Below are 27,775 nucleotides of genomic sequence, written 5' to 3'. Positions count from 1 at the left end.
CGCTTTTTCTTACGTCTTCGATTTCGACACCAACCCCTACCCCCTGTAGCTTGATTTTTGTCAATCCAAAGTGCGCTTGCGCACTACGGCTCTCACTTTTCTGTCGTTTGTGAAAAGATGCAGGGGCACTTGCCCGAATGAATTCATCAGATTAATTTCTGGACTGTAGAATAATAAATATAAATCACAATTCATCGGAATATCACTAGCTTCCCACAAGATGACAAGCTGCGGGGAGTCTCAAGCAAAAGTGGCTTCAAAATGGTTGGGAAAGGAGCTGACGAGACTTTTCCAAAGGTGCTTATTCAGCCTGGGGAATTCTCCTAAAGCAAGCCTGCCCGGATCCCGGCCACTTTCTAGAATCTTCTAGAACACATTTAACCGCCTCACTTGTTGCTATGCAACAGGAAGGAAACGCTCGTTTGCGGCTCAAGGTCCAATCACCACCCAAAGCTCAAAAGACAGGACCTTAGTAAACTTGTGCCCCGCGTTTTGATTGGTTCATCTCTTACGCCCTTTCGTTGAAGATGACGCTAGGAGCCTCCCAACGACCGCCGCCTTGAGGGGCGGGGTTACCCAGGAAGCCTTGCGCCGCGAGGTCTGCAGTGCTGCACGCGCGTTGTCGTCTCGCTCTCTTTGTTCGTCAAGATGGCGTTCGACGGGCCTTTGGCGGTTTTCGGAGAGCGGGGCACCGGCGAGCATGTCCGCACGCAGAACGGTAAAGAAAACGAAAGAAGGAATGATCAATAATTTCCTCGGGGCATTCCGAAACCCTTTCAGGAGACTTACGGTGGCTGATGCGCGTGAGGCGGAGCCGGCTTCCTGCGCTTAACGGGCGTGCAGAGAACGGGCGGCCTTTGGGCAAGGCAGCGAACGTTGAGATGCCCCACAGGCATGCCTTTCCTGAGCCTCTAGAGAGGGGGAGAGATCTATCGGGAGGATCAAACTGAGAGCCACTTTATCAAGTCCTCTGCTCTCGCCACGCGTTCGTGAAATAATTCGTTTTTTCCATGTGCGATGGAGTCGCTCCTTCTCCGTCAGCCCCCACGAGAATTGAGGTGGGGCGGGGCGGTTCGCTTCCTTATATGGCCGGGCTCGCTTTTCGAAGCTTGGCTCTTTGGTTAGCCACATTGTATTGAGGATTTATGAGAAACCATGCCATGATATTGGCATTCTCAGTCCATTTCTATTCCAGTAGGAAATGTAACCGATTGAAAAAATGTTTCAGGAATTTCAAAGCAGTACCACAAAAATAATTATTGATACTAATTTGCAATTAAAACATTAAATTGGGATGTAATTTTCAATTTCACATGGCTCCATGGTTTAAGAGTTCTGTTTGAGTGTAATGCTCACAAGAGAATCTTGTGATCAGTTGACCTAATTCCATTATTTCAAAATTCTGTACTAGTGTTATCTTGCACGATAACATTGAAACCACATTTTCTTTTAAGAAGTCCTATAATAAACTGCTGAATAGATTATTACTTTAAAAAAATCACTGGTGGCTATAGAATTAGGCTAGTGAATATAGATTTGTTTTAAGCTAAAAGTTACCTGTGTTTTTCTTATTTTACATGAAATCCCAAGTAGTGGTAGATGATTTATCAAGTAGAGAGAGGAACTTAAAATTGTATTTCCCCTTTCCCATTGAGATCTTGCGTAGATATGTTTATGCAGGCATTTGGTTTATCTGTGGTGAGAGGTAGCATAATCTTTGATATAGCAAGTTCTATTAGTTTTAAAAACATGTTTGAGCCTTATTGTGCATATTTATAACATAAACTGCATTTAATCTGTTGAATTAAAATATATAGCTATTCCTCCAAACTCAGGTACAAGTTTATTTAGAATCTGTGCTCGGATAGGACTTGGACCTTTCCCATTCTACTGCCACTTATTTGCATTACCAAATAAGAGGTTATGCTTATGGGATAAAGAAAAGCCTGCCGTTGTCTGAAGGAGAAGAATGAACACTGTCTTCCTCCTATACAGTATTAAATGGCAGAACATAGTATTACAAAGACACCAAATGTACTTCATTGCTTGCAGGACTGGTTCAGCTGTGCACATGAGCCTGAGAATATTTAGACACACTGTGCACGAAACTGTTATAATGGATCTGTGCTTGCACTAGAAAATACCCATTACAAACTGCTTGTGTGGTCCATTCCTTGTGAAAAACTAGATGGATTGTGTGAACAGAGCCTAGTTGTGGCTCTCTGCAAAACACTTTTTTGCACATTCAAACCATGTACAAATAATATTAAGGTACAGCATTACCATAGTTAAACACTGAACAAAGTGATAAGTTTGGTTTTCTTAATCAGAATTAACTACTTTTCTAAAAGGATTTGATTTAAACAAGTATATATATCGCAACATCTGTATCATATAACCTATTGTTTTAAGAAAAGTTCTTGGCACCATTTGAGAGGAAAGTATCTTTTTTTAAACAGTTATGGCTGCTGCTTCCATTGCCAATATTGTGAAGAGTTCTCTTGGCCCAGTTGGTTTGGATAAAATGTTGGTGGATGACATTGGTGTAAGTAGACACTATTTTCTATGAGTAAATTTTAAGAGAAAAGTGCACTGTGCAACCAAGATATGTCTTTCACTGTCTATGAATTATTCTGAATTAACCCCCCCCCCCAAAAAAAAAATGTATGTCAGTGTTTGAAATTTGCCAGGCACATTTTGTACCTGGCTATTGGCCACTTAAGACCAAGTAAAAATGGTTGTGCACCAGGGTGGACTTGATTTAAATCATTTTTTAACTGAAAGACTCATTCTTGCTGGTATGTTCTTAATATTTACAATCAGATGAAGGTTTCATTTTTGGAATAATAAATTTTCAGAGTAGTTTTTATACTTATATCAAAAACTACTGATTTAGTTATACTGTTAGAAATACAAAGAGAGCTAATTATGAAATTATTGTTTATTTGCACAACTTTTCTGCTGTACTTTATTGGAAGGAGAAAAATAATCATTTCCTTAATAGCAATTTAAACAATTTATTTAACTAAAACAATAACATTATAGCATATGTATCCATGTTTGTTAACTGATGTGGTTAAACGATAAAAAAAAAACTTAGACTGAGTTTTAGCACACATGAAAAACTTAAAACAAATCCTTACTTCCTGATAGCCTTTGGACTGTAATGTAACTTAAATAGAAAACTATCTTTAGGAATATTTTTCCTCCAAAAGCATTTTATTTTAAAAATTGATTGATTTATTATTATTACTATTTTTTAAATCATTTGATTTTTTTATCCACCCTGCTGGGCACCAGGATGCCGCCTGACATCTCCATCACCTGGAGGTGCGTGCCTGGGGATCATTGCATCTGGACTGTTTTCACACTCTTAATACCCCATCCTGTAGAATTCTATCGGGTATATTTTATCTGCACAATCAGAATTAATTTCAGGAGCCAAAGTGCTTTTTCTGTGCAGCTTAAGCAGGAGCAGTGAACAAAGTTAGGGTTAATTGTTGTAGCTTGTCTTCACTTACCCCACCCCACTGCTCTGCTGTCAGTTGTGAAGTGTATGTTATGAATGGTCATTGTCATTAAGAAAACGAGGTAGGAATAGGTCGATATATATGTGGACTGTCCCAGGATAAAGTGACCTTTCTTCTTTAAGTTCTCAAAGTTCTTAACCTAGCTCAAGGTGGTCACATGAACTAGCAAGATGTTTAACAGAGAATCAATCACAGTCAGTCCATCATTTGAAAAATAAGACTTGAGCCATCTTGCCCAAAAATGGCAACTAGACATTTTGTTTTGGCAACTAACTTTGGTTTAAGGAGCCATTTGGCCACTAGCTTATATAGCTGAGTTTTTAACACTGATGTGTGTAAAGATACATAAACATAAGTGAAGATTTAACATTTTACAGCCCATTCCCTGCATATGTATTCAGAAGCAAGTGCCATCGCATTAGGGATTTACTTGTAAATGTGGATAGGATTGCAGCCTTCGTTTTCTTATGGCAAATATTTTTAGTCACTTTTATTTGTCTTGCTTATCTTATAATTGATATTGTAATATATGAAATAATTATATTTACTGCACTGGGATAATTTCCATAACTTATTGGTCACAAGGGTTTGGCTTAAAACAGAATTGGGTAAATATACATGCTAATTCAGTTACCCATTCTCATCAGCCTTGCAAAATATGGGCAAAATGTCCCTTTAATGGGCACTTAATTAAGACTGGTGGGAGCAAGTCTAGGCTTCAACACTTTGGCTCATCATAGTGAGAGTAAAAAGCAACCAGTCTCCATCCTCACTTTGAAGCTGAAAGGAGTGGGTGATGATTTTCCCAACAGCTGCACAGCTATCCCTGTTCTCAGCTCCAACACGGAAAGGAAAGCTGGAGGTTATTTGGTAGCTGTATGACCAGAGTGTGCAGGACCAAACCAGTAATCTCACCAACTGTTCCTGCTCTGAAGCAGAAAAATGAGGTGGGGTCTTGCTTGGTTGCTGCTTGGTAAAACCTGCAGCAAAAAACAGGGTAGGCTTCTTGACTGCTTAGTGCTGATACTGTGTATTGAGGGTCAGCCAAAGGTGACGTGCTCCCAGCCTGTCCTTCCCTCAGGAAAATGGGGGGGGGGCTTCCTTGGCTGATGTTGGACAGAGGCACTTTGCTCTGTCAAGGTAGAAAGAAAGAGAGAAACAGGAAATTTTCTGACAGCTAGAAATGTTAGTCCAAAACTAGGGACCCCTGAGCAAGTCCCTAGCGACCCTTAAGCAGTTATTTGTGATTATTTGCATAATGTTTCCTATTATATTTCATAATTATGATTAATGTTAAGTAACAATCATTGTTTCTCTCTATCTCTCTCTCTCTCTCTGTGTGTGTGTGTGTGTGTCTGGAATATTAGGATGTGACCATTACTAATGATGGTGCAACTATTCTGAAATTGCTGGAGGTAGAGCATCCTGCGGCAAAAGTTCTGTGTGAACTGGCAGAACTACAAGACAAAGAAGTTGGAGATGGAACCACCTCTGTGGTATGTGTATGTTTGTAGATTCATGTGCACTGAAAAAAGGCTGGGAGCACAATACAGTGGTACCTCAGGTTACAAATGCTTCAGGTTACAGACTCCGCTAACCCAGAAATAGTACCTCGGGTTAAGAACTTTGCTTCAGGATGAGAACAGAAATCATACGGCGGCAGCAGGATGTCCCATTAGCTAAGGTGGTGTCTCAGGTTAAGAACAGTTTCAGGTTAAGAACTGACCTCCAGAACAAATTAAGTTCTTAACCCAATGTACCACTGTACTGTTTTGTGCTGTCCCACTCACGTCTTCTTTGAAATCTAAACATTATATGTATGATTTATTTTAGATACATAATAAATTAACTTGCTGTATTTATTTTTAAAAAATACTGCAATCATTTAATGTTAGGGTTGCTATGTCTATTTATTCCTTAGCCTATTTTATAAAAGCCTGTTTCACATAAAGGATTATTAGTTCATTTGTTGTTGTTGAAACAAAGTATGCTCTATCAAGCCGAAATACCAGAATTAACACAGACTTGATACACAGTTAAAAAATTACATACTCAAGCTTAATGTGTTTGAATTAGGACTATAATAATTTATTATTTATACCCTGCCCATCTGGCTGGGTTTCCCCAGCCACTCTGGGCGGCTCCCAACAGAAAATTATAAACATGATAAAACATCAAACATTAAAAACTTCCCTAAACAGGGTTGCCTTCAGATGTCTTCTAAAAGTCAGATAGTTGTTTATTTCCTTGACATTTGTTGGGAGGGTGTTCCACAGGGCGGGCGCCACTACTTAGAAGGCCCTCTGCCTGGTTCCCTATAACCTCACTTTTCACAGGGAGGGAACCGCCAGAAGGCCTTTGGAGCTGGACGTCAGTGTCTGGGCTGAACAATGGGGGTGGAGACGCTCCTATAAAAGATCTTTGGCTGTATCTAATGTTGCACTAGCAAAGGTTCCACTGGTGCAGTAGCACTTACGGTAGGTTTCCTTTCTTCCTCCCCTCTTGTGCCTCTAGAATCTACTCTGGAAGGTCCTCCAATCCTCTAGAGTTGGTTTTGAGGGCACATGGCAGGCTAGAGCAGTGTTTTTCAACCACTGTTCCGCGGCACACTAGTGTGCCGCGAGATGTTGCCTGGTGTGCCGTGGGAAAAATTGAAAAATTCAAGAGAATTACTTTATATATAGTCAATATAGGCACAGAGTTAAATTTTTTAACATTTTCTAATGGTGGTGTGCCTCGTGGTTTTTTTCATGAAACAAGTGTGCCTTTGCCCAAAAAAGGTTGAAAAACACTGGGCTAGAGGGATATGAGAGGAAGAGGAAGACCAATTGGGCACACAGACATCCCTAGTGCCAGAGGAGCTGCAGCATTGGATATGTCCCTTTCTCCCATGAATTATCTTTAAACAGGTTCTGCTCCTGAATCCATTTACAAGGCTACTTGTATTTACTGTTATAACTGGAGGGAAAGTCTTCCCATTTGACTACCACTTATTTGCATTGCAAAATAAGTGGCTATGCTTATGGGATAAATAAATGACTGCCAAAGGTCTGAAGGAGAATATTGACAATGTATTCATCCTATATGAAATGGCAGTACATACTCTTTAATTAATTATTTTGGGCATGCTTATAGTTTGGATTCAGAGAAAACACACCTGTTACACTTTACTGTCAGAAGTATTGTTCTTTCTTACAAGTTCATGTAAGGGGGTGGTGCAATTAAAAGATGGAGTAGCTTGAGGCAGAAGAATAAAGTTTTTGGGACTGCATTGGCTATTCTGAATGACAAACTGGTATCAGTATAGCATAGGAATGATTATACTCTCTTCTGTACTCTGAAAGATGCATATTCGTTTTTCTTCATCTTCGTGCACAGTGCTTTACACAAAGAACTCAGTAACTTCTCACATTGACATGAGAACAAGCCTTAGTTTTTACCTGCCTGCTTTGGCAGTAGCCAGAAGTAACCACCTACAAAGGAAACAAAATGTAGCAACTTCCTTTTTGAAAGATTTGTCTGCGAAAGCACTGCAGTTGTTAGTCTGCCCCAGCAACAGAACCAACAAATACAATTCTTAGACCATATTTGGATTCTATTTCTGTAGCCAGGCCCATCTCATGACATACACCAATCTCTTTATATCCCTTTGGGACAACCCATGTTCCACTTCTGACTTCATTGGTTATTACTGATAGGGTATTAGAACTGTGTCAGAATTGGATGGGAAGCAAATGAATAGTGATGCTGTCATGCATTAAGAACCTTCTGTTTCTTCACCCAGTTTCTGGTCCTGCTTGCCACAAGGCAAGGGCATATACTGAGCTATGTTTATCCTTGCATCATAATCTACAGGCCTTTTTTTAACTTCTCTACCTTGTCTTTTCCACCTAGCCAGGGCTGGTTGGGGGTCAGGTTTTTGTACACATACATGTGGTTCTTAAGGAGCAGACATCTGAAAGGATATGTCTCCCTCACACAGACACTAGGTATTCTCAAGTGCTTATCTTTTGAAGAGGAGGAGGAAGACATTGCAGCCATGGACTTGGGGTGAGAAGTCCGCTCCCAGGCTATGAGAGGAAGTGGGCCACATACAGCAAAAGCTGCTGCTGTTTGCAGTGGTGGAAAGGATAAGCTAGGGCAACCATGCCAGGCCAGCGCCAAATCCTCTTAGGCCATGGAATCTTGGAAAGAGTAGAAAGGATGTGAAATTTAATGGTCCCTCCTAGCAGAGCCAGCAAGAAGTGTGACTTGCAAATGATACCTTCTATTTGCTAAAGAGAATGAACTTAACACATTAAGACCATCATTCTTTTTTCATTAAGTTTATGCCTTGAATATACCATATTTTTCCCTCCATAAGACGCACCCGACCATAAGATGCACCTAGTTTTTAGAGGAGGAAAGGGGGAAAGCCCCGTTTTTGGGGGGGATCAGCTCAAAGTTGTGCAGCTTCTTTTGCAAAGAGGAAAAGCCCTGTTTTTATGGGGTTCAACTCACAGTTCTGCAGTTTCTACAGTTTCCAGACAGATAATCTACCGACCTTTATCTCTCTCTCTCCCGATCGCTTGCTGATCAGCGGCTTCCTTTCAACACTCCCTTCTCTCTCTCTATATATAAAGCACGATCTGCTTTTGGCCCATGGGCAATTCGGCTCCAGGGACCACGCATTCACTCCATAAGACACACAGACATTTCCCCTTACTTTTTAGTAGGAAAAAAGTGTGTCTTGTGGAATGAAAAATACAGTACTGTAATTTTTTCACAGAATAGCTTGCATATTGTTAAATCGTGTCTATTATTTCTAACAGGTGATCATTGCTGCAGAACTTTTGAAAAATGCAGATGAGTTGGTTAAACAGAAAATTCATCCCACTTCTGTCATTAGCGGATATCGTCTCGCTTGCAAGTAAGAAAACTTCAGTGGTGAAATTTACTGCTGAGCAATCTCAACCTTCCGTGTTAAAGTTTTGTTGAATCTTTAGATTTGAAGTTTAGGGCAGTGTGTTATTTTGCCTCAGTGACATCACATTTAACGGCCCCAGCCATCACAAGAAAGTTGGGTGGCAAGTAGGGAAAGCATTGGTGTTATGCTGTATGGAATGCCCTCCGTAGGGAGGCTCAGCTGGCTCTCACTTTGCTATCCTTTTGACACCAGGCAAAGACTTATTTTACCCAGGGTTTTTAACATATTGGCAGGCCAGTCATGCAATTTATGCTGAAGGTAAGGAGAGATACATTGGCAGAACAGCTGCCATAGGCTTTATGTGTCAGCATTTGCTAACCTGATGCTTTCCAGGTGTGTTGGACTAAGTCTCATCAGTGTGTGTTTGCTGTCTGGGTGTACCCAAGACTGATTCAAATGTCCTCTACATTTCACAAGCCTGCAGGACCACATTTTTGTCTTTAACCACTGTCAGAGCAGCAAATATGGTAGAGGTTGTTTCACCTGCAGAAGGAGATTTGAGACCGTCTTAGGTTGCTGTGATTAAGCTCATTGATCCAGGTTGCATTTTATTCTTTGCTGGGTTCAGCTTGGTTTATATGTTGCATAGTATTTCAAAACTGTTTCATAAGCTACCCTTGGAATGATGGCTGGCCATTGAAGGAAATAACTCATTTTCAGCATTTATTCCATTTTCAAAGAGATGAAATTACTGTTAATGTTGTAATTTTTATAAGTCAAAGCATTGAGAGTATTAAAATTAAATCATAACTACCTTGTAAAAATTGTGTTTTTATTCAACAGGGAGGCAGTTCGATACATCAATGAGAACCTTGTTATTAACTCAGATGAGCTGGGCAGGGACTGCCTTATTAATGCAGCTAAAACATCAATGTCCTCCAAAATCATTGGAATGTATCCTTTCAGTTCGTGGAAACAAAAGTATTGAGTGCTACCTTTAAGAGAAAAATAGAAATTTTTCTTAGATATGTAGTGGGGGAGGCATAAAGGCATGGCCTAATTCTGATATCATTGGCATTCCTTTAAGAATGTCTCTCCAGAGAACTCACATCTGTATAATGACATTAGTCTTAGCTACTATGAAATCCTGTTGGATATTTATAGTGTCGTTTTAATGTGAAATGTGCAGTAAATTTAATATAGACTCTCAACTGCTCCTATTCTCCTTAACAGTGCTCTCATAGTGACAGTGACTTCTTTGCCAACATGGTAGTGGATGCTGCACTTGCAGTAAAATACACAGATTCAAAAGGGCAAGCACACTATCCCATCAACTCCATTAACGTTTTGAAGGCACATGGTCGCAGTCAGAAAGAGAGCATTCTTGTAAATGGCTATGCATTGAACTGTGTTGTGGGCTCCCAAGGTAAGGTCACGTTCTTATCAACAAAGCAATAGAGTTTTGTGTTAGCAGCAAAGACACACATGCAGTTTCTTTTTCTGATGAATCCTAAAGTACAGTCGTACCTCGTGTTACGTTCGCTGCAGGTTACGAACGGTGTGGGTTAAGAATGCACCGAACCCGGAACGGGCTACTTCCGGGTTCAGCGGTTCGCGCATGCACAAATGCGTCAAATGACATCACGAGCATGTGCCGAATTGCGATGTGGGCAGAAGCAGCGCTGCAGGTTTCGGACTGCTTGTGATGCGAACGGGGCTCTGGAACGGATCCCGTTCGCATCCAGAGGTACCACTGTATTAGTAGATGGCATAAAATATAGTTAACACTTCCATTTAACATGAAAGTATGATACTAAATATTGGGGGGGGGTGCCTCAAATTACTAGTAATAAGTTAAACTGTATGAGACACTTGGACCTCTTCTGTCTCAGGCTGCAATTCTGCACCCTCATACCTGGTAGTAAGCCCTCTGAATTTAGTGGGACTCACTTTTTAGTAGATGTCTAAAGATTTGTGTAAAAGTGTGTCAACCAATAATGCATGATTTGAATGGATGGACACTGATTTAGCCTAGAGAGTTTATGAACAGAGTGGGTTTCAAGAAAATGAGTCTTTGGTGAATAACTTTGCTACAAGAATTACGAATAGCACATTTTAAAGAACATTCCTAACTTGATTTTTAAATAATAATTTTGAAATACTGTATTTTAATAAACAACCTAGGATGTGTGGGTTTTTCCCCTCCTTTTTAAAGGTATGCCCAAGAGAATAGTAAATGCAAAGATTGCATGTCTTGACTTCAGCTTACAGAAGACTAAAATGAAGCTTGGTGTTCAGGTCATAGTCACAGATCCTGAAAAACTGGACCAGATTAGGCAGAGGTAAGAACCAGGGCCAAATATGGAATCCTAAGAATTTGGGTTTGGATGGAAAAGTTGTATACTTTCTTAATTAACCTGTCTGTGATAGTGGTGATGCATGTTCTGGTAACCTTCAAATGAGACAATTGTCTAGTATGTAGATCTGTCTTTGAAGATGGTTTGGAAACTTCAGTTAATTTGAGTTAATCTTCAAAGCTTTTATATGGGCATTATGATCACATGTCAATTGCACAGGCATCCAACTCATTTCAAAATGCTACTTTTTATCTTTAAAGATCTTTAGCAGAGGCCCTATATGCATGTCTGGAAAGCATTTTATATGAAATGGATATTAATAAAATTGGGAAGATAGATCACACATTAAATCACAGCTAGTTTTATGGAGTATTTTATCTTTTTGACCACTAATTTCATATTTGAGTTTGTTTCTGTTTAACTAATGCATGCCTACTCTCTCTCATGCAGAGAGGCTGACATCACTAAAGAGAAAATTCATAAGATCTTGGCCACAGGTGCAAATGTTATTTTGACTACTGGTGGAATTGATGATATGTGTCTGAAATACTTTGCGGATGCTGGTGCCATGGGAGTACGCAGAGTTCTAAAAAGAGATCTTAAACGCATTGCTAAGGCTTCTGGAGGTAACTACAGACATCTCAACGTTAAATCTTAACACCACAGCTTGCTTGTCTTGTTAGTAGTGAAGTTAAATATATAGAAACATGTTGCTTACTGCCACCTGTTGGACATTGAAAACTCAAATATTTATGAGTGAGGTTGTTTGGCACAATGAAAGTGGCTTTTGTGAAACATACTAAAGGCCTGTTTGTATGTTGTTTTTTATAAGCCACTCTGTGTTCAACCCTGGCAAATCTGGAAGGTGAAGAAACTTTTGAGGCATCAATGCTGGGACAAGCAGAGGAAGTGGTTCAAGAAAGAATTTGTGATGATGAATTAATCTTAATCAAGAAGTAAGAATTAATCTCTTGTATAAAGTACTTTGCCACATCTTTTGAAATTTCCTGTTTGATAGTTGCCATGATACCTTTTAAATTGTGTGAGCAGTTACATGTGTGGGATAGATTATCTTCAATTCTTTGTAATTAGTTTGAGACCATGAATTTTCTTGATAAACCTGGACACAATTCAGTTGTTGCTAACTACATAATGAAAAATGAGTAACTCAAAAATATAGCTAAATAGGGTTGGACCTTTCACTTTGTCTTTCTGAAACAGTACTAAGGCACGGACTACAGCCGCCATTATATTACGAGGGGCAAATGACTTCATGTGTGATGAAATGGAGCGATCCTTGCACGATGCTCTTTGTGTTGTCAAAAGAGTATTGGAGTCAAAGTCTGTGGTTCCAGGAGGTGGCGCAGTTGAAGCAGCGCTTTCTATTTACCTAGAAAATTATGCAACCAGCATGGTAAGTTTCTAGTTAATAAATGTTTGGAAACACTTCTGCCTGTGAACTTCGTTTTATTGTAGCTTTGGAGTTTTTTTTTTAGTTGAGAGCAGCCATAATTCACTTAATAATTGTTGAAAGATGCATTGGGAATTTTTAAACATAAGATTGATTTTAAAAATACTTGTATGGGGTCACTTAAACCAGGCTTCCTCAACCTCGGCCCTCCAGATGTTTTGAGACTACAATTCCCATCATCCCTGACCACGTGTCCTGCTAGCTAGGGATCATGGGAGTTGTAGGCCAAAAACATCTGGAGGGCTGAGGTTGAGGAAGCCTTACTTAAACTTTCAGCACAATAGACTTGCTAATAATGCATTGGTCTTTTGCATTACAGTTCTGAAATGCTAATATATAATTCTTTTTTAATTAGGGATCACGTGAACAGCTTGCTATTGCAGAATTTGCAAGATCGCTTCTGGTTATTCCAAACACTTTAGCAGTCAATGCTGCTCAAGATGCTATAGATCTTGTTGCAAAACTCAGGGCATTTCACAATGAAGCTCAAGTGAATCCAGAACGCAAAAACTTGAAATGGTAGGTGTCAGTGTGGAAAGAAGTGGAATTGTTTGTGACAAACCCAATGACATATAGCTATCGAACGTTCAGTCTTTAATATGCTAGCCCTCAATACAAATCATCTTTAAAAAATGACTTAAGCCATGTGTCTGTTAACGGCAGCTTTGCCAGGTAGGTTTTTCTGGTGGTGTACTTCGTTCAGGTACAAGGTTGATAAAAATGGATAAAAGCTTGAGGAAGAGCACAGTAGCTAAAAGTTGAATTGCTCTCGCTGTATCAAAAATGTTACAAAATTGGGATTAAAAGTTAGCCCTTCGTTTGGGAATATTAAACCAATAGTCTAAAGTTTATGTACCTATCTAAAACAATTAACTTTGTTTTTAAAGGATTGGTCTTGATTTAATCAATGGAAAGCCACGTGACAACAAGCAGGCTGGTGTATTCGAGCCTACTGTGGTTAAAACAAAGAGTCTGAAGTTTGCAACAGAAGCTGCAATTACTATTCTTCGAATCGATGATGTTATTAAGCTGCACCCTGAAAGTAAAGGTGATAAAGGCGGATGCTATGAAGATGCAGTTCATTCTGGAGCAATTGAAGACTAAATGGATTTTTATTCAACTGTTCCTATAAAAGTCTTTCTAGTCTTGTATGTACACATGTGTTAATTAATGAAGCTGTTGCACTTCTTAATTACTTAAAATTTAAAAATGGCTGTGTCCTCATATTTGTTCTAATATTTAAGCACGCAATAAAATGCAATGTGGCTAAGAGCTTTTGAGGGCTTAAACTGAAGTCGCTATACAATGCTTTTGGTTCTCTACACCAAGGAATGCTGTGCAGTCATGCCTAGTGCTAAAGTTGCAGTACCCAAAGTCTGTGACGGGTGGGGCAAGCAACAGCTTAACTTTTCCTGAAGTCAAGTAAGAGACTGATTCTGCCCACTAGCGTGCTCTCTGCAGTGGGATTGATGTGACAGAGAACATTGGCTATTTTAAGCCATATTTATCCCGTGGCCATATGGATCTCAGTATGTATGACTTGTTTATATACAACACAGTACTAGTAATTTAAAGTTGGTACAGCATCTGCAGTGATGGAACTGAGATAGTGACATGGTCACAGTAATTGAAGGAAGAGGCGGCAGTTAAGACAGTTTGTTTAATTAGAAGCCATGCAACAAAATACAGAATTACTGAAACACTTCCATTATCTTTCTACACACATGGCTATGCCCATCCCTCCTCCAATACACAAAGCAACAACCCCCCGTTTTCCACCTGTTCGTTCCAGCGCATGCACAAGCGTAACAAGGATCCGACAACCAGATGCTCCAAGAGGATGGCCAAGGGCAACAGCTCCACCTTCAATGTTCACCTGCCACAAAAATAAGTGTCCCTGTTAAATATAAAGTATACCATCGAACAAGGCAGACAAAGGGGAAAGAAGGGAAATGACAGCAGCATCAGAGACTGGAGATGCCTCATTGACATTCTAACCAGCCTTCACTGGAGAGATTACCTATTTTTTATTTTATTTTATTTTTTTAAAAAAAACATTACAGATAGTCAGGAAAAGGACCAGTTAGGGTGAGGAACGTTACTAATGTGATAGTTGCAGCAATACTCTCTGAATTCTCTTTAAAAGCCATGTTGATGAGCAGCATTCCAGAAAAAACTGGCTGCAAACCTGGGAGTTGAGGGAGGTAAAGTGAGTCTATTTGGAAGGGGAGTGACCCCCCAAATTCTTCAAAGCAACACAGGCACCTTCATTCCAGCAATGGCTAGTAGCCAGTAGACTTGGTGGAGCTAATAGGAGGGGCATGGAGGTGTGACCAAGTTCTGATGCAATTGAGGTGTGTCATTGTAGTTCAAGGATGCATTCCTGGCAGGCCTCAAAATGTATCAAGGACCAGATAAAGGCCTAGAGAGGTGCATCTGGTACCTGGGCCTGACACTTTTTCCACTAGGAGGCTCCCCCGCCCCCAAATCATCCCCTTCCTTAAATGAAATGAGCCTTTATTTACCAACCCCCCAATATATGCAAATTTATTCTGAATGCCTTCCAGCTTATTTGAGAGGCTGCACCTAATTATCTCTCCCTTTGTCAGATAAGGTTAGATGATTAGTGTATTGAGCTTTCAGGACATACCTTTTCTGGGTTCAGTTTTAGCTCTCTTGTTACCGCACAACCTAGAGCAGCATACGCTTCATTGATTTCATACAAGTCCACTTGATCCACTGTCCAACCTGCTTTTTCCAGCTGCAGAAGGGCAAACAAGTAATTAACATCAAGGCTTCAAGCCATTAGCAGCAAAGTTGGTCTGTGTGCCTTCAGGTTTTAGAAGCGAAATATAGCCAACTAGATTCCAGACATTAGGAAAAGAGGGTAATGCTATGGGCAGTTGGTTATTGACTAAAAATACTGTTCGAAGCCTTCCCGTTAACGTGGAAGATGCAAAATTTTACACATAGGCTGATTAAATAGTGTGAGTCACAGAAAATATGTGTGCCAATGTCTCAGATTTATTCATAGAAACTAAAGGGAGTGCAGTGCTTGGAAAACAGTAATTTAGCATCAGCTGAAGATTGCCCAAAATCAGGGCTTGCTTTCCAGCCGGAACTCGCCAGAAATCAGTTCCAGCACCTCTCAGGTGGGCGCTATTGCCATTATAGGAGAACAAGGGAGGTGTTCATGGTGAGTTCCAGCACCTTTTTTCTAGAAAAATGGCACTGACCAAAACATTAAAAAAATTACTGTAATTTTCCGTATATAGGACTAGGTTCCCCCCCTAAAAAATAATGTCAAAAATTAGCGGGCGTCTTATACAGATACATCTCCCTGCCCCCCATTTTCTTAATGAGTCCCCCAAAACAGCAGGCATCTTATACATAGGGGCGTCTTTTGGCGAAAAATTGCAGTATATCGTTCGGGAGGAATCTATGTTTAATACAAGATTTGTTACTCAGGATTAACCAGCTATCCTGAAAAGGTTCACCCTGTTCCCAATATATTACTTACAGCTTTCTTTATGGCTGAGACAGGCGCAATCCCCATGACAGAAGGATCTACACCAGCTTGGGCCCAGGATACAATCCGTGCCAAAGGGGCAAGACCTCGTTTAAGGGCTTCAGCTTTCTTCATGAGAATTACAGCTGCAGCACCATCATTTAGACCTGGGGTGGAGTGGGGGGGGGGGAGAGAGGACACGGCTTGAGACCCAAAACGTGCCATTGAAAGTGTTCTCCAGGTAGAGAAAATCCTGAAAGTAGAGAGAACTACCACAGTAGAAATCTTTTGCCCTCTGCCCTTCAGCTACCTATTAGCACAAGAGTGAACACTTTTTTCTGGCCAGTGGGCCACATCCTTATCCCCACGACCCTAGTGGGCCAAATTTAACAGGCAGATATTCCCCACAAACAATACTAGAGCTACCCCCCCCCCATGTCACAACTGGAAAGTGATGGCAAATGAGGCTTGTATACAAATATAACGATCGTATTTTAGTCATGTATTTTATAAAATTTATACACCACTTGACTGTAAAAAACAACAACTTCAAAGTGGTTGATAGGAACACTATCCTCTTCAAAATTGTAGTCATCAGTAAGTTATCAGTACTGCACTTAACCAAATTGTTTAAGGATGGTATATTGAATAGTGTAACCTGCCACAAAATGTTGCAGTATGGCTCAGTTCTCCTGTTCAGGATTCAAAACATTCCAGCTTATCCCTCCATCCCAGTTTTCCATTCTCACCTCCCCACCACCCACCCCAGCCCTAGCCCATCAGCATCCTGCGGTGACTGAGCACACTTATTCCTCACTGGGAAGTTTTGAGGGTTTCCCCCTTGCAGATTTCTCCTAAAGATTTATACATTTCTTTGTACTTCCGCAAAGGTGGGGATTCCCAGCTTGGTGCTGTCTTGGCTACATATTTTCCCGCCCTCCGTCATCAGCATTCCATGCCCACTGAGCGTGTTCAGTCCATACCGAGTTCCCCCCTTTGAGGGTTGTTCATGAGGGACAGAAACACACCTTTCAATTTTGCGAGGACAACACAACATTTTAAAAGAGGCTTTGGGATTCCACATGGCAAACTGTATTTTACAAACAGTACTTTGTACTGGTCTTTAAGGCTGGATCTAGGCATATCAAAGAAGCGTTTCACTTTAGAGCGTTGTAAATTTAAACAGGGAAAACAGGTAGAGAAAAACGAGACTCCACGTCACCATCTGGTGGCACAATGTTATATCGCACATACCAATGCATAGCAGTCTAGCTGAGTCGTAAGACTCTACTGTGGAAAGGCCTAACAACCACCTCCCACACCCCCACCACACTGCAATGCCCCAAGTTGTGGTTGGAGAAAATACAAGCCTTTCCCCTGCCCCAGGTATTCCTGATTGTATCTATCTGAAGTTAAATAAAACTTGCTTGAAGCAGATGCATTTTAAGCATTATATTTAAGTGGTATCCATTATGATCCTTTATTACCCACCCTTCACCTTCAGGTCCTGGGATGGGTTACAAAATTAAAACACATATTAAAAATGGTTTATAACATCTTAAACAAACCTGAGGCATTTGCGGCGGTCACGGTTCCTGTTCCATCAGTTATAAAAAAAGGCCTGAGCTTTGCCAGCGTTTCCAACTTGCTACCAGGGCGAGGATGCTCATCTTCTTTCACTTCGACTGGACCTGCAAGACAGCAAGTATTTCAGAAAGAACTGTCTATGTAGAAGTCAAAATGGAACCTAAGATCTCGGTAAAGTAAAGGTAAAGGTACCCCTGACCGCAGACGACTCGGGGGTTGCGGCGCTCATCCCGCTCTATAGGCCAAGGGAGCCAGCGTTTGTCCGTAGACAGCTTCCGGGTCATGTGGCCAGTATGACTAAGCCGCTTCAAACCACCAACCTTTGGGTCGGCAAGCCCTAGGCTCAGTGGCTTAGACCACAGCGCCACCCTATCCAAATGGAAATTCATCTCCCTGCCCCCAAACCATACCCCACCCTGTCCTCTCCCATTCACTTCTATGGAAGCAGTCGCTCTGTGCTTGCAGAGCCAGCCCTGCACAGTAGGAGAGGACACACAACTCCTCACACAACAACTCGTAGCAATTCTGTGTTCCCACTGAAGAATGCCTAGGGCTCCGGTCTACTTCCAATACGTACAAAGGTACACAACAACAGTACTGCTTGGAGTTAACCCATGAAACCTTCGGCTTCTGAGGTTCCACCTTTCTTTTTACTTAATGTTAAATGAATTAGACTTTAAGACAAAGTTTCAGAAGGTCAGGAAACATTGGCTCAGAACCGTTTCAAACAGGACACCTCTGAAAAATTGCTTTGCAGCCAGGCAGCAGTGAAATGGTTACCGTTCATCATTTCAACTTTACTTATCACAGTGACAGTGTAAATTACTAAGCTTGTGGGCCAGACTCCTCTGAGTTAGATCATTATCCGTGATAACAGAGGAAGAACTGAAGCACAGAAACAGATACAGACCATGATAACTAGTCATACGCCCTGTACCCAGAACAGTTGTTGCTATGAATGCATACTCACCTTTCCTAGAAGGCACAGGAACAGGAACAATCTCTTTATCAAAATATCCAGCCTTTTGGGCATTTTCAGCCTTGTTCTGTGACTGTACAGCCAGTTGATCTTGCTCCTCTCGACTAACCTGCCATTGCTTGGCAACATTTTCAGCTGAAACCAGGAGTTGGGGAGTATATAGTCATTATCAAGATGCAGCAAGAGTCCCATTGCCATACGCACAGCACAGCTTTAATTGCATCAGAAGTTCAGTAATGAATTATGGGAACATGCTGCCTCCAACGTTCAGTGCTTACTCCTGACACGATCAAATCTATTTTGTTGGAAAGGTATGCCTGTTGCTTAAATAAATGTTTAAAGCTATTGATGAAAGAAATGTGAAAGCTGAAACTGTCCATCTAATATTTAATAAATAAAAATATTTAAGAAATAAAAATAATACCCAATATTGAACTATACTCTTCCCCCACCCACTTGACAATGCCATTTGGAAGAATCATGTGGCTTACCAGTTATACCCATGTGGTAGTGGTAGAAGGCATCTGTCAAACCATCCAAGATCAGAGTGTCCTGCAAGGAGGCTTCCCCCATCTTCATCCCATTGCGCATATGAATGACATGCGGCGCCTGCAAGCACATCATTTTGACACATTTAGAATTCTAAGAATGATGTTGTTTGGAGGTGGGTGGAAATAAAGTCTCTTCTGGCCAGTCCCTCGTCATGTCACAGCTCTTCTGCCTTCTGTAAACAAATGGGGCCTACGGAAAGGGCCACAGAACATGGTTTGCTTATGGAAGATGCAACCCCAGTTGAAAGAATCACGTAGGAGGTGACAGGAGCCCGTTGAGAGCTGGTGATGATCTGAGTAGGCCATACATGGGGAAATGGTGAATCCAGAGACATTCAAGGTATGCTCAGTTGGCAAAGTTGTTCTGTATGGGGTTGCACCACTGGTGATGTCAGGACTTTAGGGCAAAAAGAGAGGAATGAGCAGGAAGGCTCCTAACACAGCAGGACTGTGATTTGAAGTGAAACGATTGCCATCTAAAGAGGGGAGCCCCCATTAGTCAATTAAGTCCAGAGTCTAACTTTACTTAACTGAGCCATTGAATTACACACACACTCTGCCACCCCATGTCTACAGTTTGGGGATGTTGTTAGACCCAGCTTTGTTTCCGTCATAATGATTCCACCATGCAACTAATGGCTATTCTGAACTAGTCCAAATCTTTCCGCCCTGAGAATTGTTCCAAACCACTAACCTGAAAAAACCAACCAAGTCTGAGGGCCTGAGGGCCCTTTTATGAACAGCAAAAGGCTCACCTTGCTCATGTTTTCCATGCCTCCAGCCACTACAATACTGGAATCTCCTACCATGATGGACTGAGCGCCTAAGCACACGGCTTTCAGGCCTGAACCGCATATCATCTGGCAGCTCCAAGCAGGTATCTCATATGGAATCCCAGCGGCGACACTGGCTTGTCGGGCAGGATTCTGACCAGCACCTGCAGAAATAGAAAGAATTCATAAGCATGCAGAGACAACCAGAATCAATTGCTCTCATTCCTTCCCCCTGCCCAACATTCCTTTCCATATGAAAAGGCAAAAAAGACACAGAAACACTATTTGGCTACAATACTCTCAAGCATCCTGTTTTGTTTTTAAGTAGATAGCTGGTTCTTGCTTGCAGAAGCAGACACTGCTTTCCAAAACCTACACTTAACTCTGCATTTCAACACCTGCCTTTGGGTTGCTCAAGTCACCTCTGCTCTGGATTTCCTGGTGTTTTCAGCTAGTCCCTGACACCTGATTTGGGGCTTCTGTGCCTTCAAGATAAATTACAACATTCCTATGAGCTGAGCTTCATTTAGTTTTGAACTCCCACGTTCCACTGACACAACTTCTGCACCTTCCCTCTGTCTTCATGTTCCTTTTCTGGGCACCTTCCAGGAGTCAAACTAAAACCTCCTTGCTTCCTGACCACTTTTCAAACCTGCACAACAGTTCTGCCAGTTAGAAAGAAGGTGCCTGGTTTCCCGCAATAAGTTCTAGTCAGTGAAGTGCTGCAACCCGAATTCTGCAACTTCAAACCCTAGGTAATTTTTGTTATGAGGACACCCTATGTCACCTCAGCCCTCCCCCGAAGGAATTTCTCTGTAGGCAACTGTCTACTAGAGGATGCTTAACCATGGAAGACCATCTCAGGTTAGCTTGGATGGGGCAAGACTGTGAGGGGCTCAGCAAGCGAGGGATTAGGAAGAAAGTATGAACCAGGGTTAGGGAGTGACAAGGTATCAGGGGGAGCATAGGTAGTGAATGGGATTATTGTGGACTGGAAATTCAGGAGCGGGCAAGGAACATTTTTATAAGATTCATTCGCAGAATGAGGGAGGGTTGGGAACTTCTGACAAAAGGGCAAAATACAACCTTTCAGAGCTCTTGGGGTGGAGGGATGTGTGAGTGTGGAGAAAGTAGCCTACTGTGCAAATTCACCTCAACCACTCCATTGACTTTTCCCTCTGCCCTTTCCCTCTCTACTGGCCTTCGGCCCCTGGAAGGTTGCCCAGAAATGGACTGCTGCCCTCAGATGGAAGAAGGCTCCCCACCCCTTGGTTAGCATGTAGGGATGTGCTGTGACAGGATTTTAAACTCTATGTTGACCTTTCAAGGTAAGGGAATCTCTTCCTACTAAGCAATTATTCCTTAGAAGACAACTGCTCCCTTATAAACCAACTTCCCATGAGTTATGATGCAACCTGCGGTAAGGTTATTTTGGAAATCCCTTCTGAGATTTAATCGAATTAATTGAATTAATTAATGTTTGCTACCATTTGCTCACAAATAAAATCCAAGTATTTGCTCTCGGGAAATTTGATATACCAGCACCGGGATGAATAAAACTGTTAAATAGGGTTGCAATCCAGCAAATTATTGTAGCTTGAATATCCCTGGTGCTGCTGGAGGTGAGAGAGCTGTGGCTTATCTATGAAGCTTCTTCTCTGGCAGTGTGGCCCACCACATGTTTCGACTGATGTGGCACTATATGTTGTGGCAGAGAGGGCAGGTGACAGGACCAGAGAAGGAGCAGTCACAGTTGCTTCATCTCTGGCTGCCAGGGGCAATGAAAGGTTACAAGACAACGTTCTGTAAGCTGGGAACCCTACTTACACAGGGGAAGAGAAGGTGAGCTGTACAGTAGAGGAAGATTAAAAAATATGACTCATAGTATGAATGCATATCTTGTCTAAGTATTACAAAAGCCCTAGCAAAGAGGGCAAAACAGATTCCAGACCAGCACCTGAGAAAACTGGTTCACTTAAGACATACCTGCAGTCAAGACATGTCCAAATATAACCTCAGATACTTCTTTAGGTTCAATTTTTGCCCTCTTCAAGGTTTCCTTAATGGCCACGGAAGCCAGCTCATGGGCGTGCAAAGTAGACAAGGAACCATTGAAGGAGCCTAGATAAAATGCAAGTTAAGTTGTTATACTACAGACAGGCCTTTTTCAACCACAAAATAAGTACTTTAGGAAAAGGTTTGTGAAGCCAGGTCCAGTAAGGCATATGTAAATGAAGTAATATGGGGTGGGGTGTTGCATAACTGGAATGGTACATATGACTCAAATTATGTTTCCTAGTAAATCTTTGTGCATAAGTGAAACATTATCTTGTCCATGCTGACTTTAAAATTGGTCTCACTAATTCAAATGAGACTTACTCCCAATAAGGAAGGATTTAGGTTGGTGGGAGCAGACATATTCTTTGGGGGCAGAACTTCAGTTAATTAAGTATTTTGTTGTGGGGGAGGAAGGGAAAGGAGAATGTTAGCCGCTTTGAGACTCCTTTGGGAAGTGATAAAGCGGGATATCAAATCCAAACTCTTCTTCTTCTTCTTATTATTATTGTTTTAGTTGATCGGGGGGGGGGGAGCAGCTGACCTCCCACCCACCCCTTGGTTATGCCCATGACTGAGCATTATGCAACTAAAGGCTTCCTTTGGTTTGGTTTATATTTTGCTGTCTTTCAGTTTCAGTCATTCATGCTCAAAATCATCTAAATTTGGGGTGGGAAAGCACTCTCTCCTCAATGCAACATACCCCATATCACACACACTGCCTGTGCCGCTCTTCACACTTGCTTTGTGCAAAATGGGTTTTAAAAACGTAGTATTCATTGTCAAACAGGAAACTCTGGCGTGAAGCCAAATAAAAAGAGAGAGGCAGGTGTATTAAAGCTAAGTTGTGCAATAACCAGTGTAAATATTAAGAGTTAGTATGGAGAATAAAAAATAGACCATCATGAGTGGGGAAAGATGATCTTTAAATAGAAGACAAAAGAGTAAACTTGTCAAAGAAGATTAGAGGCTGCATTAAAGTAGAGGCAATAATCTATTTCGTCCTGCGGTTACACAAAGAGGAAACACGCCCCTCATAAAGACATGCCACATGTGATCAATGTTGAAAACAACTCTGCACATGTTCAGAGGTACCCGAGCTGCATTTTTTAGTTCAGGTGTTGGCATTGCAGCTTTCTCCCAAAGCGAGTTGCTGACCCTGGATCCCCCTCTCCAAGGACATGACCCAAGAGCCACATCCTTCTACCCAGGGCCAGATTTAGGTTTGATGAGGCCCTAAGCTACTGAAGGTAATGGGGCCCTTTATATGTCCACCTGTCCTTTGTCAACAACAAATTGTTGTGGTTTTTTGTGTTGAATATATGCTATATTGTAATTTATGGACCTAATAGGTATCTAAAGGTATCTGTTTAGGGAAGTTTTTAATTTGTGACTCTGTATTGTATTTTGGTATTTGTTGGAGGCCGCCCAGAGTGGCTGGGGAGACCCGGCCAGATGGGCGGGGTATAAATAATAAATTATTATTATTATTATTATTATTATTATTATTATTATTATTAAAGCCATTTACACATGCAGAATGTAGGCACCCTTCATATAGAAATGAGCAAACCACTGATATTTTAGGGAGCAGGCTAGCAGGCAGGGGCCATTACTTACTTCATAGGAACCTACGCAACACAAAACACTACTACATACACTGTTGCTGTATGTAGGTTTTATTTTATTTGTTTTTTATCTTATATTTTGGAAATGTACATCCAGGCGTTTTTTTCCCTTTAAATTTTTTAGGGGCCCCCAAGAGAGTGGGGCCCTAAGATATAGCTTGTTTAGCTTATACGTAAATCCGGCACTGCTTCTACCTTGCTGCCATCTCTTTGCAGAGGACTGGCTAAAGAGCAGCGTTAGGTTCTGTTAATCTAATGCGAGAACAGAAGCGGGCCGAGCTTTCATGGTTCTACCCGCCGCAAGCCAATCGGAGGAAGCGCGATTCGTCAGCGCCTCTCACGAAGCAATCACAGGGCTGCTCCACTCGGTGGCTCTACAGCTCCTACCCAATCACTGGGCGAGGCGGAGCCTGAATTGACCACGTTAATATTTACCACTGGCTCTACAACACAAGTATTCCACGAAAATTAGAAACTCCGAAATGAAGATTAGGTTGCCAGTTCTATTGAACTCAACGCGGCTGGCTGGCTTCCGAGTTGACATGTTTGCACGGTTAGGTTTGGGCGATCTCGGGAAAATTGCTCTGAAAGCTTGCAGTCCTCATGAAAACAGAGAAGAGTTTAGTCAAAATTTACAAGGCGCCCACCTTCAATACGGTTGAAATCACAAAAATATTATTTAACGTTTGATTAGGGCCAACCAGCACGTTGATTTGGGATGACGTCTAATGGATCAAAACGAGAGCTCATCTTCAGATTCTCGCACGCTTCGTCCTCTCTTAAAGCCACGTAGGGCTGGCCAATCTAAATTGCCCCCATCCTTCCTTCAATTCTGCAGTTCCCCTTCCATGAGAAATGGGCTACAGCTCAACTGGAGGGGCACTAAAATGATACTGGACAGGCACTGCAATAGGCGAAGTAGCGACGCCCGAGCGATTGCTTCGCTTTCCAGCCGCGATCGGAAAGATCAGATCAGAAGAATCTTTAATTGCATCAGCCACTAGCCATAACAATAAAATAAAATAAAGTGGACTGAAGATAGAGGTAAAAACTTAACTATGCAAAATACAATGTGGAGGTTTACATCAACGATCAAGGTCAGAAAGGAAGCGGAGCGCCTCCAATGGGTGAAAGATTTCCCCCACCCCCACTCCAAAGCCGCCGCAGCCGGCCTTGCGCGCTCTCCCACTCACCGATCGGGGTCCTGACAGCAGCCACGAGCACAACACTTTCCCCGCTTGCATCCATGCCGCCTCCAGGTCCCGCTTCGGCCACTGGTCCTGCTGCATCTTACGCCTGGCTCTTAAGCCGCCTCGCGCCGCCCGAAAGTCCCACGCGCGTTCTCATTGGCTGCGCGGGGCTACTCCCACCCCCTCAAACGCCTTCGTCATGGAGGGCTTGGCTGACAGGCGGGAGGCGGGAGGGGTCTGAGAAGACGGGAGGTTGCGTTTTCGCTCCCAGAGAGGCTTCGAAGGTGACGCCGTCTCCGTGCCAAAAAGATGGAGGATGCAAGTGTGCGGGAAGCTTCAGATGCACTCGAAAGCTTATACCCAGAACAAACTTAGTTGGTCTCTAAGGTGCTACTGGACAATTTATTTTTATATATATTTCGACTGCGTCAGACGCCAACACGGCTACATACCTAAATCTGAGGACTTGCAGTTATCACTCCCTCAGCCTTCCTCCCAGGAGCCCAGGGGAGGTTGACACGGGGTTTCCCCGCTGAAGAGATTCGAAATGATCGATTTATCATCGTTTCTATTCCCTAACCCCCCTCAATAAGGAGATCAGAGATTCGACGAACAACATTATGACCTCACAATAGGGTCCCCAGCTTGTGCGTGCTTGCTTTCGGAGCGCTTCCCCAGAAAAGCACAGCTTCACACATTCACGTGAAAAACTATATGATTTGTGTAATGTGCACATTTGTTTTTTCTTTTGCAGATGGGGTGGAGGGGCTAAAACAGAACAGGCCACAAGCAAGTGGTTAGGAGCCTGGCAGGGTGTCAACAGGCGAAGCTTTCCTGTAATTTTATTTCTGTACTGGAAAAGGCACAACCGGATGGATTTCTGCCTCTGTAAGGGGACAAGAGCACTGCTCTCCCCCAGTGCTAACCAAAAATAATGCATAGGACCCAAGTTTTAAGAGTTGTAAACAAGTTGTCACTATGGGTCATTAATTGTTCCTCAGCTGGCAACCCTAACCCAACAGGCATGGTAATTTCAGATTGGGCAAAAGAGAAGATTTGCGGCAACTAAGGTTCAGGTGCCCTTACATGGATAAAAAGGAAGCTGTTAATCTGAAGAATATTTGTTGTAATTATTTATTGTTACTTGTTTACAACATAACTATAACAATGTTATCAGCACAAATCAAACAGCCAGGTGCTTCTTTTTCCAGGGAGCATCCTTAAGATCTAGACACCTTAACATTAAATCAGACATGAACTCTAGAAAGTAAAGTCTCAACCAAGACCTAGAAGTGCCATGCCCACTCTTAACTTTTCCTTTCATATTGCTTGTTAATATGAATTTAAAAAGTCAATTTGCTTTAAAATGCAGACTCATTCTTAACATTATTATTATTACTATTAAATTTATTACCCAGCCTTCACCCTAAGGTCCTATGACAGGTTACAACAATTAAAAATACAGTTTACAACACTTAAAAAGCTTACAATTAAAAAACGCAATAGTAAAAAAATAGTGTTGGTCCTGAAAATACCGGTATATATTTCAGGGGTCCTAGACCAGGGTAAAGATGTGCATCTTCAGGATTCACCAAAAACATTGGTCATTGAAGATTTGTTTTTCCGCTTTGCTGAAAGTCATTGTGCAAAATAATGATCTTCCCATTAATTTCTTCCTTGTTGATCTGAATAGAAGTTCCCATATGAGCATGCAAACTAGTGTGCCTTAAACTCAGCACATAAACAGAACTTGGCTCTGGAACCTGTTTTCAGTGCCAGGATTCAACCCTGGAACATATGATGCAATACTAAAGAGTATCCAGCCAGATAAATATCATGAATTACTACATAGTATGTAATAAAACTATATTAAATTCTGTCTTATAAAAGATCTGATCAATCACATGCATGACCAATCGCATTGAGCTCCATTGTGAACTGCTAGTCCATTTGTGGTAGTAAACCTCTAAGTTACAGTGAAGAACCCTTCCTTCTCCCTTTTTCTTCTGTTACCAGATGGGTAAATACTGCATCTCAACTTTCCTCATCTCCCAGAATTTTCCATTTCATGACATGGAACCTTTTCTGGTTTTTCCATTTCTGCAAAGCTGGGCCTTTAAGACTCTGCCTCATAATTCCTATTTGATAACTCTCCGCTTATTCACCCCAATCTCTGCAATGGTAATTAAGTATATTGTCCAGGCCTTGCTTGTGTACAGCATTATTCTATAGTGGTGTTTCAAGCTCCAAAATTGTAGGCTATTATTACTTGTGAATCATTTTATATTGACATGAAGCCAGCTCTAAACTTTTAGTCATTTTAAAATAAATATTACAATTATAACAAGCAGCAAGCATACTAATATTGGTCTATGTTAAATTCCCAAATGACGTAAGGTTATCAAAGCCAATACAAGTGCCGTGTTTCCCCGAAAATAAGACACTGTCTTATATTTATTTTTCCTCAAGAAGACACACTATGGCTTATTTTCAGGGGATGTCTTATTTTTATTACGTCAGTTGCTGCCAGTCTTCTTAACCGCTCCGCGTTGGTGCGCTGCATAGCCACGCCTATCACTATATCTTATTTTCAGGGTATGGCTTATATCGCACAAATGCTTAGAAATCCTGCTACGACTTATTTTATGGGTATGTCTTATTTTTGGGAAAACACAGTGCATATGTGCACATAATAATCTCCAGTAAATAATCCATGAATGCTATTTTTTTATTCTGCTAAATTAGCCCTTCAGTGAACATGTGTGCAAGAGATGTTTGTGTAAATGTGTGTGCTAATGCACTAGCAGATCTGGTGATACTATCATTTGGCCTGTTGCTGTAAGTAGATGGGGGATCTATAAGCAAGGAAAGGCCTGCTACCCAAGCCTCTGACATGAGAGTGCCCTTGTCCTAAATGGGCTATAGTTCATTGATTATATGTTCTAGCTAGGTGACAAATGGTGCTCTGTCACTTTCTCTTCTGTTTTTCAAAGGAGACTTCTTATTATTGAGTATTCACATGTTGCAGATGCTGATAAATAGCAGTAAAGCAGTGCAGGCTTATAGTGGCCATACCACCTTCCCTTTCCTTTGTGAAATTCGGTTTGTTGAGTAAGTAGACGAAAGGCAAACTTCTGTTTCTCCACCTGTCCCCTATGTGCAATATGGGAATAACAATAATTGATCCTACAGCAATAGTGTAAAATTACTGATATTCTATGTGCAGTACTTTGAATATTC

The 27,775-nt window shown here is 41.6% G+C and overlaps 2 protein-coding genes and 2 non-coding genes across 4 annotated transcripts; 3 read left to right on the top strand and 1 right to left on the bottom strand.

Annotated features, from left to right (window-relative positions):
- The first annotated feature begins 571 nt into the window (after positions 1 to 571).
- On the top strand, positions 572 to 13,389 carry TCP1 (t-complex 1). The gene is made up of 12 exons (XM_033144106.1): positions 572 to 718; positions 2,460 to 2,545; positions 4,898 to 5,026; positions 8,342 to 8,439; positions 9,280 to 9,390; positions 9,681 to 9,862; positions 10,652 to 10,778; positions 11,244 to 11,419; positions 11,626 to 11,749; positions 12,015 to 12,207; positions 12,620 to 12,783; positions 13,152 to 13,389. Exons 1-12 carry the CDS (start codon positions 649 to 651, stop codon positions 13,366 to 13,368), a joined length of 1,677 nt encoding a protein of 558 aa, XP_032999997.1. The 5' UTR covers positions 572 to 648; the 3' UTR covers positions 13,369 to 13,389.
- LOC117044846 lies at positions 1,879 to 2,019 on the top strand. The gene has a single exon (XR_004426372.1). It is a non-coding gene; the product is annotated as a small nucleolar RNA SNORA29 (small nucleolar RNA).
- On the top strand, positions 6,502 to 6,637 carry LOC117044845. The gene has a single exon (XR_004426371.1). It is a non-coding gene; the product is annotated as a small nucleolar RNA SNORA29 (small nucleolar RNA).
- Positions 13,390 to 13,910: 521 nt separating the features above from the next.
- Positions 13,911 to 24,640, bottom strand: ACAT2 (acetyl-CoA acetyltransferase 2). Its single transcript, XM_033144105.1, has 9 exons — positions 24,539 to 24,640; positions 21,649 to 21,783; positions 19,645 to 19,826; positions 18,830 to 18,947; positions 18,330 to 18,473; positions 17,341 to 17,463; positions 15,785 to 15,939; positions 14,915 to 15,025; positions 13,911 to 14,140 (listed from the first exon to the last, which is right to left on the bottom strand). Exons 1-9 carry the CDS (start codon positions 24,591 to 24,593, stop codon positions 13,973 to 13,975), a joined length of 1,191 nt encoding a protein of 396 aa, XP_032999996.1. The 5' UTR covers positions 24,594 to 24,640; the 3' UTR covers positions 13,911 to 13,972.
- Between the last annotated feature and the right edge of the window lie 3,135 nt (positions 24,641 to 27,775).

Source organism: Lacerta agilis, chromosome 3 (genome assembly GCF_009819535.1).
Source record: "Lacerta agilis isolate rLacAgi1 chromosome 3, rLacAgi1.pri, whole genome shotgun sequence".
Lineage (NCBI taxonomy): Eukaryota > Metazoa > Chordata > Lepidosauria > Squamata > Lacertidae > Lacerta > Lacerta agilis.
This window is presented reverse-complemented; position numbering and strand designations above follow the sequence as displayed.